General features: G+C 48.3%; 1 protein-coding gene across 6 annotated transcripts in view; it reads left to right on the top strand.

Moving 5' to 3' along the window:
- Nucleotides 1-13,055, top strand: part of TNIK (TRAF2 and NCK interacting kinase) — a 153,345-nt gene that overhangs the window by 23,658 nt on the left and 116,632 nt on the right. For all 6 annotated transcript variants that reach the window (XM_064665819.1, XM_064665818.1, XM_064665817.1 and 3 more), the window contains exon 2: nucleotides 4,289-4,354. In XM_064665819.1, the coding sequence (XP_064521889.1) occupies nucleotides 4,289-4,354 (66 nt within the window). The remainder of the gene's footprint in view (nucleotides 1-4,288; nucleotides 4,355-13,055) is intronic.

Genomic DNA, 13,055 nt, shown 5'->3' with positions numbered 1-13,055 from the left:
AAATATAGTGGACTTTTTTTCCACCCCCCATGATAATTGCTGGACAGGGAGATGCTCCTGCCTTTTTCTGTGCCTCAGACTGGTTTTAGCCACTGAGACTTCAGTAACACTGATTTTCCTGAAAGGTGAGTGAGGAACATAACAATTTCCCACTTGAATTTGAGCCTGTTGTGGCTGCAGCTGTGGAAGTGGGGTCAGATCCTGGCACAGGAGAGCTCAGCTGCCAGCCCATCCCTGCCTGAAGGACCACTGAGTCTGCACAGCCCTTGCCGCAGGTGCTACTAGCATTTCCCATCCCATGAGCAGCTGAAAGATCCTATTCAGTGTTCCATTGCTTTATGGAGAGCCTACTTTATGGAGAGCCTGAGTTTGCTCCTGTGTCTTCTGGCACAAATTCCAAGTAACTCGTTCTCCTCAATGAGGCTTTGTGTGCGAGCGGTCACGTTGGGACCAGTAGCACCTTCCTGTGGAGAAAGCTACAGCTGGGCTTTTCTGGGAGTGGGGTGGTGAGCCAGCATCACCCCAGAAAGCTTAAACTAGAAATAAGCCCATTCTTTCCTTATCAGGAATTGATTGAGCTGTGCATCAGTGCAGGTTTGAAACAGGAATAGCTGGTGGTGGGTGATGTGCAAGTGTCCACCAGTGTCCCTGCAGCTCTGCAGGCACCTGCCTGGGTTTGTGGGGTTGCCCCTGCCCTGTCCACCCCTCCTGGAGCTGGTATGGGGGTGGTGGGTGCTGCTGGCCTCTACAGACTTGGGACAATGTTTTAATTTCTGGTGCTTGTAGCTAATGTGGTCTGAAATGATCCCTGCCTTACTGCAGTGTGTGGGTGCTTCTTCCCTTGCCCCTGCCTTTCTGCTCCCCTCCTTTGTTAAGCAGTAGCAGCGAGGAGGGAGGGACCCTACCTTAGGTCCTGCTGCTACTACAACCACACAAATCCTTTTCTGTGTGAAGCTAATCTAGAGCTGAAAATTATTTGTGCATTTGTCTTAAATGCTAGTTCTCTCCCCCCATTTTAAATAGTGCATCTTTGCCTAAAGTAAGCAAAGCTCACCTCATTTTCTTTTCCTTTTGTTTGTGGGCTTGTTATTTAGTGCAGATATTTTCAGTTATAAAAATCACAGTAGTGCTTGTGAAGGCATTGTGGGGTGTGGGAAGAAGAGTCTGCAGCAGCCTCACCGTGTGTCCCTCCTGGATTGGGGAAAAAGCATCAGCAGAAGGTGGTAGGAGCCAGGCTGGAGGCACCCGTGTGTGATGAGCTTTGCAGCCACCCCCAGCCAAGTGCAGCCCAGCACTGCTGTGAGCCCTGATCTGCAGCACAGGCTATATTTGGTCTGAGATTACTCCCTGCTTGGCCTGGATTGGTCCCAGTCTGGACTCTGCAGGGTGGATTTCTTATTCCCCTGGCTAACATGCCTCTGTATTTTATTCCCTTGCTACCCACTCCAGCCTGCCTGACTCTGCTCTCTGGTACCCTCCTGAAACATCTCAGCTGGGGCTTTGTGGCATGTGCAGGATGTGCCCTGGGTACCAGGGACACCCTATTCCAAAGCAGGCGTTAAGATGCAAAGCTCTGTTCTGTGTAGGAACCCATCCAGGGGAGGCCAGTGAGAGGCAGGATTTTTTTCCCCTGCCCTGCCCCATCCTTTGCTTTGTATTTTCTGGAAAGGCAATTAACAGCACATTGTTCTGGGTTCAAAGTGTGGCTCTTGAGGAGAAGCCTGTCCCATGCCTCCTGCATGGGAAGAAGCCAGGCTGAGGACAGCAGTGTGGCTGGGAGGAGAGATCAGCCCCCTCTGCTCCCTGACATTGCTCCCTGACAGTGCTCCCAGAGTGTTGTCAGGGCTGTGCTGAGGTGGAGCTGCCTGTGCCAGCAATCAGGGGATAAGTGTCACTCATTGCTGTGCTGTGAGATGCCCAGTTACCTTGGCGATGCTTCTGGAAAAATGTGAAGAGGAAACAGGGAGGAGAGGGGACAGTGCAGCAGAGAAAATGCTTGGTGGGTTGGAGCTGTAGTGGAAGGAGTGGGTGATGGGAGCAATGGGGGAAAGCCCTCCTGGTGCACACAGCTGCCTCTGGCTGGCACAAAGCTCCCCTGGCTGCAGAGGCAGGTGTGGGGCTGTCAGATCTGCAACCAGGTGATGGATAGACTCAGAGAAACCTGTTGGAGCCACACAACCTCTGACATTTACACACATTAGAGGAGTGAGAAGTGACATGGGATGGTGGGAGGGGGTGCTCTTCAGTTTCAGGATTTGTGGAATGAAGTTGGAAAACACATTGCAAGAAGGAGTTCCTTTTATCAGAAATGGCCAGCTGCATCCCTAGATGTTTCTCCAAACCTCCTGAGCATGTGCCCTAGGCACAGCTTTCTTCTGCCTTAATCTCCTAGTGAATATTCAAAAATAGATATACTTGTAGCACTGGAAAAGTCTCTTTCTGAGTTGTTTCAGCACTGCAGAGAACAACCCTTAGGAAAGAAACTCAAAAAATAAACAGCAGCTGCTGCCATGTTTCCCCCTCCTCCGCCTCCTCACCCACTGTGGAAACCTGGTCCCGGTTCCCTTTCCCATCCATTCATGGCTTTTCCCTGCCTGATACCAAGGCAGCAAAGCCACAGGCTGTCCACACTTGGCTGAGTTGCTGCATGGTAGAGAAACCTGTTGTGCTGCAGCTTCACCTGTGTCCAGCCCAAGTGTCCAGCTGAAGGCGTATGTGCACCAGGGCAGGTGTGTCCTCGGTGGTCTCTGAGCCTCCTCCAGCACAACTTCCGTGCCCTTTGCTGTGGATGGTCCCACTGAAGGCTGAGTCGCGCTTCCCCCCTTGGAGCACCCCAGGGTTTTCCGGGCAGCTTGAGGAAGCTGCTTGCATATGATGCAGAAACAGGCAGAAGGGGGATGTGGCATTTCGGAATGATCAGAGGGGTGGCTGTGACGCTGTCGCAGAGAGGTGCCGAACCCCAGCAGGCCCACGGCAGCGCGTGTTCTGGGATGGGTGGAAAGCTGCGCCAGTCACGTCAAGACTTGGATTAATTTACTTGAGGCATTATTACTGGGTTAAACCTTGCTGCTCAGCTGCACACAAAGACCCAGTGTTTGACTTTTGGACCCAGAAGCATCTTGAGCTGATGCAGCTTTGTAATGAATGAAACCTCTGTGTCCATAACGGGGTGATGGGTGTCCATCTCCTCTCTCCCGAGGAGTGCTTCTGGCTGATCTCTTTTGCCTGTCACAGCTGGCAATTGACCTGTCTGCAGCCGCTGGGATTGCAGCTGGCATCCCTTTTCTTACTGGGATGCCAAGTTGTCTGATAGCTCAAGTGACTCCAAACCCAGCAGGGAGGATGAGGATGGGGGTGGTACAGGAGCCAGGGTCACCCCTGTGGCAGGGGGTGCACAGGCCCTCGGGATGCCAGGATGCCTCCGCATCCGCCAGCTTCCAGGGGGATTGCACTATCCAAAATTGGAGTGATGAGTACAGGAAAAGGAGGAGGAGCAGGAGAGTATAAATAAAGCTTGTGTAAGGGGAAAACCCACCGAGAGGAGAAAATAGCAGCGCTGGTGTATTCTTTCCCCACCCTCCCTCGTACCTCACTGCTCATATCATCTTTTAACTGTGCCAGCGGGTGCACGTGACTGTCCTTCCCCTGGTTGGGCACACGCCTGGTGGAGGGGGATCTGGGGACAGAGTTTGGTGCTTCGTTGCCACCCTCCAAGTCATTATGTCCTCATATAGCACTGCCCTAGGTCTGCTCATCTCGGTTGACAAACCAGGATGTCAACAACCAGGAGGCACCAAGCAAAAAATGACCTTTAGACCAAGTAACACTAATTCTGCTGACATCAGGAATAGACCTGAAAAACCCTGTTTTGAGCCCCAGAAATGACATCCTGCCAATGAGCTTGTTTTATTCCAAAGCCAATGGATGCATAAGAAAAACCTAAGTTTTAATAGCAAACATTTGCAGTTGAATTTAAAGCATAAACTGAGTGTTTATGGATTGAGCAGATGACATTATAATGGACTGATGATCACTCACCTGCCTGGCATCTCCCAGCCCAGATGCTGGAGATGGGCAGTGCTGGGCAGAGCTTGGGCCTTGGCAGGACTGTCACTGGGATGGTGCCATACTTCTGCTCATTGTCACTGTAATTCAGATCCCAGGTCTGCCTGAAAACCTTAAACTGCTCAAAACATTTGTCAGTGAGATGCTGATCTTCACAGAATGTTTATTTTTTCAGAGATCTGTAAGTATTGCTTATTAATTATATTCTTTTCATTTCTCCTAGGATCCTGCAGGAATCTTTGAATTGGTGGAGCTTGTTGGCAATGGTACCTACGGGCAGGTCTATAAGGTAAGGGCTCCTCCTGAAGTGATCCAGTTTGCCTTGGCTGTGTGTTGAACACAGAGCATCCCAACACATCACCTTAGTTAGGTTTTCAACTTTTTCAGGCCTGAAGAGCAGCATTTCTGATCTCTCGCCTTTTGTGTGCAAGTACCGTGTAGCACACAGCTCTTATAATAAGCAATTCATATTAGCTCTGATACTGCCACAAAAATATAAATAGCTTTTTTTTTTTCCTCCTCTCCCCCCAGTCGCTTTTTATTGATTAGATGATGAGGAGGGAGTGAAAAGTCTGTGCTTTAATAGCTAAATCTTGATCTCTCCGAAGCGCTGAGTTTACGGCTGCAATAGGCTGCCAAATGAGTTTGCTACAGTCTAGTGCTCTGCTTGCACATGGACTGGCTGCTGTCCTTTCCACTGGCAGAAACCTGCAGCAGGATTAAAAACACTATTAAAATGTTTTTCTTAAAGCGCCTGTTAAAGGCAGTAGGATTGCTTTAAATTTCTGTAAACATCAGGATGCAGCAATAGTGAAGGGCTGTGGAGAGCAGGATTTTACACCCATGAACTTCTTTACAATGATATTTAAAATGTCCACCCTCTGCTAAATTATATCACCTGTCTCAAGCACACTTAGCTTGGAGGATTTCCAGAATTTGTCATCTTGGTGGAGTCTTCTTCTGGATGATTCTTGTGCGGTTGGGGAGGGATTGAATTATTTCAAAGTCTGGGTTTATCTGCACTTAATATGTGGTGGGGAGATGTTTTCTGGCATGGTTGGATGAGGAATTTGCTAAATATTTTGATTCTGCTGGGAGTCAATAGTTCCCTTGGGCCTCATTCTCCAAAAAACTTCTGTATGTGTGGGCATGAGTGCTGTATACACATGTACTTGTGTGTGTGTGGGTACACAGAGATCCTGTTTACCCATCATGCACGTATTATCCTTTGACTGTAGAAAGGAATATGGCATATGCTCTTACTCTGTGGCTTTGGAGACACAGCTCTTGCTTGTCTAAAAGACAGTGAGCTGCCCCTGCTGAAGAGAAGAGAAAGGTTTTAAAGAGCTGCAGTTCCCCCATCCTCCTCCTGCAGCTGTAGGCTAATCCATCAGTAGAAGGATCAAGGGATTGAAGTGAACCAGAGATGAACTGGAACTTCTGGAGTTTTAAATGTATGAATTTTTGAACTGAAATAAGTGTTTTTAAAAAATACAAAAACAAAGGAAAAACTACCCCACCCCAAAGCTGTTCTTATCAAGGTTATATTCCAGGGAGCCTTCCCTTCTGGCATTCATTGTTTTCCCACCATGTGTTCCCCACCACCGGAGCTCCCTTCTGAACTGTTTTTCTTCTCAGCTGCTGAAATAATGGTAGAAGGTGACCTAATTTTAAGTGGTGCATATTTCTAACAATCAGTGGAAACTATGCGCCTGTAACGGCCTTTTGAAAGCGTCATGTTTTTGTGGAGAGCAGAAAAGGGAAATAAGCTGGTGCTGGCACTGCTGGTTGCGCGGCTCAGCTGATCGAGTTTCCTCTTGCTGTGTTTGATTCTGTCAGTGCGTCTGTGTGTTACCTCAGAGGGGGGAAAAAACCACCCAGAAGTGTCCATGTGCAGGCTTTCTGGGAGGTGAACGCTTCTGTGTTCCTTTTTCCCCTGCTGTACACGGGGAAAATCCTCCTCTTAACTGTTTTTAACTTGCTGGAGTAACCGGATTGTCCCCGGTGTGATTCACGTGGTGCCGGTGCCAGACGGGATGGTGACGGGGGTGGAGGGGAAAACGTTGCTGTCCAAACCAAATTAGTAAGTATTGAGGTATGAGCTCAGGCTAAGGCTGACTTCACAGCTCTCTTAAACTGAAGTCTTGGAGTAGCACACACTCTGTAAACAAAAGGAGACTTTGATATAAAACATACATAAATGTTTATGGTGTCCCACCCTAAAACCCAGCACGGAAATAAGATCTCTGTGATTCTTTTTCTCCAGATACCACCGCTGTATTTATCCCTTGCAGCAAAACAAATGGATCAACTTTCAAGACACACAGACCTTCTGGCTCCGTTCTAAATCAGCCTTTAGAAGTGATCCATACCTAGGAGCCATGTCCTCCCTAATTAGATTGTTCCACTGCCATTTCAAACCCCTCTGAGGCAGGGCTGGGGTTCACCGAATCGTTTAGTTTGGAAAAGATCTTTAAGATCGAGTCCAGCCATTAACTCAGCACTACCAAGTCCACCACTAAACCACGTCCCTAAGTGCCACATCTGCATGTCTTTTAAATCCCTGTAGGGATGGTGATCCTCCCCTCTGTGGTGGTGTTACCCCGGGAGCACCATCGGTGTCCTCATAGAGGCTGTATGTGCCTCTGGTTGTGTTTTTAGGTTCTGGTGCTGGCTTCCAGCCCGAGCTCTGTGGCCAGGAATGGTCACCTGGTGAGCATCACCTGTTCTTCTCACAGCTGATCCCTCTCTTGAGGCAAGAAAAGCAACTTTCCTGTTGGGAAGAGGCAGAAGTGAGATGTTTATTCTAGGCAGGGGAGAACATCTTGTTTTTGTGCCGTGAGACTGCCGGAACAGGACTGCAGCCCTGATGTTTCCCCAGAAAACCTGATTTAGCAGCCAGGTCTAACACACTGCCACATGGCCATGTTTGTGTTAGAGACTACAGGTGTCCTGGTGATAGCTAGCTGGCCTGCACAGGACCTAGAGAGACAGGTACAGGATGCAAAGTTCCCATTGATCCTGTGGGGTAAAGTGCACAGTTACCTTGTTCTGATGACTGAATGGTGTTGCAGCCTGACAGTGGGGAGCAGGCTGAGAAGTGTCTGGTGGTACTGCAGTAAGAGGAGCCCTCAGAGAGCAGGGATTCATGGAACCAGCTTCCAGATCTGCTGTGCTGGAGAGGTTGGGGAGCTCCTGCCAGTGCCTTCTCCTTGCTCATAGAAGAGACATGTTGGCCAAGCCCAGTGCACATTAAGATCCCCCAAAAGGAGGCTGCTGGAGTGCGGGCACTGGGATGAAGCTCACTGTAGAAGTCACTTTGATCCTGCTTTCTGGGTCATGGTTTGAAGGTTCCTCTCAGGTGGTTCAGAGTGTTTTTGTGAATCAAAGCCTTGTTCTCTGAGCCTTGTGCTCAAGGCAAAGGTGACTGGTTTGTTTTGACCTCTGTGTTTTCAAGTAAAGGTCAGTCTTTGCTCAGGATGGCAGGTTAAAACATCCCTTCAGTCCTTCCCAGCTTTGGCCATACCCCAGTGATACCTCAGCACCACAGGAGCCCTCAGCAGCAACCTGCTCTGCTCTCACTTCTCTAACCCCAACCACAAGCTCTTCACTAAAAATGCAGAGAGAAAAAACATTCCTTGTTCACTGCTTAATGATCTCTTGTGAATAGCTTGATTTTTATTTTAATGAGGGACTGCACCAGTGATGATTTATCTCTCTAATTGAATCGGAAGCTTTTCTTTATTTTCTAATAATCCTACATCTAATGTTACAGATTGTAAACTGGTTTTGATAAAGGACTGAAAGCTTGCTAGCTTCTGTGCCAGACATTATTGCAGTAGTGAATTTTAGTGTGTCCTTGGATTTTCTTTTTTTTTTAATTTAAGGTGTTTAAAGAAACAACTAACAGGAATACAATGAATTGGACTTGGGGAATTGAGCTTTTGCCTCACTGGTTTTTAGCAGGTGGCTGATGGCTGAAAGCAAAACTGTAGACACAAAACTCACTAAGACCCTTCAAAGCATTATCCAAAGTGTAGGGAAATGCTGCTTTTATGTTCCAGAACATTATTATTACTGCTTATCTCTAATTTGCATAAGAGAGCAGACAAATACTCCTTAAAATACTCTGTATGCCTAGATTGCCTGGATAAATCAGGGCCACAACTGCTGGGCTGTCCAACACCAATAAACACACAGCTTCAAAGCAAAAGTACACTGTGTTACTCAAATACCTGTCCAACAGATGGTTACAAGGCTGGGGGAGACATGCAGTGGGCTACTTACTGTGCACTGAATATGCTGAAAACCAGAGCACTCCCCTGATGTTTTTATGGGCTCAGCCATGGACTATCACATGCTGGCCTGTGTATGGTATCACCCAAGAAGGATTTTGACGCAAGCCTTTGCAATAAGGAAAACAAAAATTCAGGAAATAGATCAGATGGTAACCTTTGCCCCTCTCATCTTGTGTAGTTTTGCAACATTGAAATAAATGATGTTGAGATTACGTACTCACGTGCTTCTTCCCAACCGTGCCAGGAGGACAGCAGTCATAAATGCCAAGTCCTGCTTTGCCTTGTGCCCTGGGGATGTGGCTCTCCATTTACAGCTTCAACAAGGTTTTATTTTACAGGGTACAAGATACAGTATGTGGGCAACTCCATAACTGCACAATAACTATTGATTGTTTAATTATCTGGTAAATGCCATATAATCACTAAGCCATTACGCAGCAGTATTCTGTGTTCTAATTTAGAGTGTGGGGGATCCACGTGCCGCCGCTCTCAGCTGTGGCCCTCCAGGGAGCTCCTCCATCACCACAGGATGGAGCAGAGCAGGGGGTCACCCCAGGACCCAGCTTGGGGTGCCACCAACCACCAGGCAGGGTGGCTGCCCATGGGCTGTCCCTGTCCCCTGGCAGCCCAAGTTAGGCAGCTGTTTGAAGAGGACACTGTTTATGCAATTGCTCTTCGTTGCACTGTGTGTGTCTGTCTGAGGTACAATACATAGGGGAGAAAGATAAAGAAATGCATCTCGAGGTCTTTAGTCACAACTTAACTTATTTACCACCAACCTGGCATTTGCCAGAAGCCAGGACTGATCCACCTGGAGGCAAACACCCAGGTTTGACCCAGTAGATGGAGATGTTGAGGTGTGTGGGTATGAGAAAGTGAATAAAATACTTGAAATCCAAGGTCACCTGTTGCTGGAGGGCTGAGAGGAGCAGGACTGCTGGGACAATTTGGTCCCTGAGTCAAACCCCTGAGAATGTCCCAGGCACAAACCTGTTACTGATAACGTTGTCCCAGAGTTTGTACATGCCAGAGAAGAAGACAGAAGATGTGTCCTGCCCTCCTGGGTGCTGTTTGTGCGTTCCCTGCACAGTGGCATCCTTCCTTCTGGCATCTTTGGGCATTCCACTAGTGCAGGCTGGTGAGGTAGCAGGTGAATATCCTAAAGAAAGGCTTTTAGAAGACTCTTTTTTCCTTCTACATTTTTTTGAGGGGGATATGAGAAAATAAAGTGGGGTTTGTGCCATGTTTAGCCTGCCTGAGGTGTGGCTGCTACCAATCAAGCACTGAGCCCTTGCATCAGCCCTGGTGAGAACAGAGACTCTGCAGGTTCCTGGGTCATTATTAGCAGCTCAGGTAATTAGGCTGAGTCAAGAATGACAGTAATTGTTTTTAATAATCAGTTGGTTTATTGTCTCCCTTTCTGAAAGGCTGATGGTCAATAGTTCGATAATTAATCACTGTTGCTTTTAGCCGTGTGGAAGAAGCCACCATGCTGCACACAATTAATATTTCCTGGGGATTGTTGCTGTAAAGAATTAATCTTAGTTTACGTACACAGCTTTTATAGCTGCAGACTGACTGCTGTGCCTTGCTTGAAGGACCGGACTGAATGTGTGCACACCATGTGTGCTGCCTGCAGACCAGGCTGTGCTGCTGCCCACCCTCGTCCAAACACCTGACCTGCTGTGTGCTGGTCCTGAGCACACCAAGGGCACCTGGTGCTTGCTTTTGCCGGCTGCTGAAGGAATTCAGAGCTCCATCATCTTGCAGTCTAAAGAAGCAGCTCTAACCCTAGACAGCCAGCTTTTAATTTGAAGGTGCACTGCAAGCATTTCCCTTTTTCCACCTTCTTGTTTATAAAATGAACCGTGATGTTCACCCGCTGTGAGGTTGGGTGTGACTCAAGCTGTACTGGTGGTTCTAGTATCAAGTCCTCGGTTTTGGGTCCTTCTTTGTGTTTTCAAGGTCTTCAGGGATTGCTTTTGCTGCATGGCAGGGCAGGCTTAGTGTAACCACGTCTGAATGTGTGTAGCCATCCCTCCTCTGGTCTGGTGGTTGCTGCAGATGAGGGGTTGGCCCTTTGGGTTTGGGAAGCTCTCTGGCTTTCTCTGGGGTTTGGTGCTGCAGTAAGAGCCTGCTACATGGGACTTGGACAGGGAAGCACCTTGCCTCTGACCCACTGGGGCAGCAGAGCAGTTATCCTGTCCCATCAGGGCTCTTCCTTCTGCTGGGATGGTTTTGGTGGTGGCTGGAGCGCTCACACCCCCATCTGGACGCAGACCCGTGTGTGTGGGCACCAACCGCACGGCACCTCCAAGGTCGCACATGGTCTGTGTGAGTGTGAATGGATTTAAAACCCTGACAAGCTGCTTTATAATCCTTCCATATTACAAGCACAGTATTAAATATTAAGCCATTGTTTCCGCTGGGGTGACTCCGTGTGCCGGCAGAGAGGGCGGTGGTGCTACTGTGTGAGGGTCCTCACCAGGGCTGGTGTCTCCCCTGCTTCTGTAGGCACCAGCTTGCAGATGCTGGGCTTTTATCAGCTCCTCCTGGGTTGCAGGAAGGGGCTGGGCTGGCATTCTGGTGTGTGATAACGCCTGCAAGCATTATCGGGAGGGAAACGGGCGACCTCAATTTATCAGCTTCCCTACGATGCTATAATATCTTGAGAGGAGAAGGTCCTTTCCTTGCTGACTCAAATGGAGTGTGTGTGTGTGTTTCTGAAATGAGAACTTGTTTTTGCCATGCAGGCAAGGAAGTCTGAACTGGAAAACGCTTAAAATGATGTTTCACTCTTACCCAAAAAGAAAAAAAAAAGGCAAAAGCTTTGTTACCAGAGCAACTGGTACATCTTGTGCTGCTTCATTTCTCTGAAACACAGAGCGAGCCCTCAGCCCTCCATCCCCCCAAGAAACCAGCCCACACACACCTACGCACCAATATGTCGCATTAGCTTCGCTGCTTTCTGAATAATATAAGGGAAAGGTACTTTTTGCATTTCAGTCCTATAGAATGCAGGTTATAAAAGGTGATTAGAAATGTTCCTGTGTTGCCTCCCTGTTAATCTATGTTCCCTTTCCCTGCCTGCAGAGTTTGTGAAGGGAAAGGGCAGGGGGGAGGTCAGGAGCAGACCATTGCGTCTGTGAAGTGACATTTGTCCAGTTTCCCCTGCAATGCTGGATGCTCTGATTCTGTAAACATTGCACAAAAGATATCTTGCAATGGCTTAGGGTTAAAAAGCTGCCTTTGAAGATGCCAAATAAAGTCAGTGGTAATGAAAAGCATGAGGAACACGGTGGTGGGTCCTGTAGTGCTGTTCGTGTGTGTGCCAGGCATGGACAGGGATGGAGAGAGAGCTCTCTCCTTGACTTGTGGGGATTAGAAGATGCTCTGTGCAAGCACCTGCTCTGCAGATGATACGAGCAAGCCCCATATCCAATACTACCTTCTCCTATATCATAGGAATGGCTGGACTGGGAACTCAGACCCATCTTTTCTCAGGTCTTGTGTGAGGACACTCTTAGAGGTAGAAGTGCAGTGTGGGGGAGCTGTTTAGAAAACAGGCAACTTCTAGAACTGGGATTATTGCATGGGAAAGCATCACTCTCCCTTTCAGGAGGGGCTTCGTGTCCTGCTGAAGCTTGCATTGCTCTGCTTACTGTAGTATCTTACCACTACTATGTTACAAGGGTGTGGTTGTGGCCAGTGGGTGAGGGTGCTGTAAGGCTCAGGTGGGTTACAGAAAGCATTTGCTGTTAAGATATGTCACTCTAATGATAACCCTGGGCTGCAGGGCAGCAGATGAGGAGCTCCTTGCTCCAAGTAGAAGCTGGTACCCACTGTTTTTTGCATTTGTTAACTCTAGTATTTAAGGAGTAACAGGTTAGTGTAGTGAGCTGGAGCTCTGGTGCAGTGCACAGGAAGCCTGGGGCCAGGTCCTCATTGCTGTGGACTTCTCTGGTGACCTTTGCTTAATGACTCCTCTATTCTCCTTTCCTTCCCATCCCTGTCCTCACCCCTTTCCCATGAAATCAGAAACAGAGGAATGCTGGGGTGGTCTGGGGAGGCAGAGCTGGGAGCTGCTGGGTGATACCAGCATTGGAAAGTGATGAGGAGATGAGGTTTGGTGCCCCTGCACCAACATTGTGAAAACAAAAGGCTGGGAGTGAGGCTGATTCCCATAGGAGCAAGTACAGCAGCTGCTGATAGGTCAGCTGAGGAAAAGAACCGAGAGAAGCACTGAAAAGTAGGTTTTAGAGCTGAGAGGTGTTTTGTTCCTCCCAGCTCTGAAGGTACCACTCTCAGCTAGGAGGGTGCTTTTTAGAAGGTTTAGAGAAGGGGATGGGAGGAGCAGCAGCCTGTAAATGTTGGTCCAGGCTGTGGATTTGAGGCATTCTCTAGTGCTGTAGTGTTTGTCTTCAGAGACGTTTTTTGCTTGTCATTTTTTTATGTCTTTCCAAATTTTGATGCAGTTTGACTTGTGGCTGACCCTGAAGACTTGAAGGCAAGCGATGCCTACGGGGAGCCAGTTGGAGCTGTGCAACTTCTGGTTATGCTTTGAAGGCTCACTGCAGAGAATTGTGTTTCTCTTGAAATCTGCAGCTTATTCTTAGGTTTACCTGGGAAGCCCTTTACACTAATTACCTAAAGATGGAAAGTGCCAAGCAAACACAGCCTGCTTCCAAATGT

This window comes from Pseudopipra pipra, chromosome 10 (assembly GCF_036250125.1).
Source record: "Pseudopipra pipra isolate bDixPip1 chromosome 10, bDixPip1.hap1, whole genome shotgun sequence".
Lineage (NCBI taxonomy): Eukaryota > Metazoa > Chordata > Aves > Passeriformes > Pipridae > Pseudopipra > Pseudopipra pipra.
Note: the sequence above shows the minus strand (reverse complement) of the source record. Positions and strands in the feature narration are given on the sequence as shown.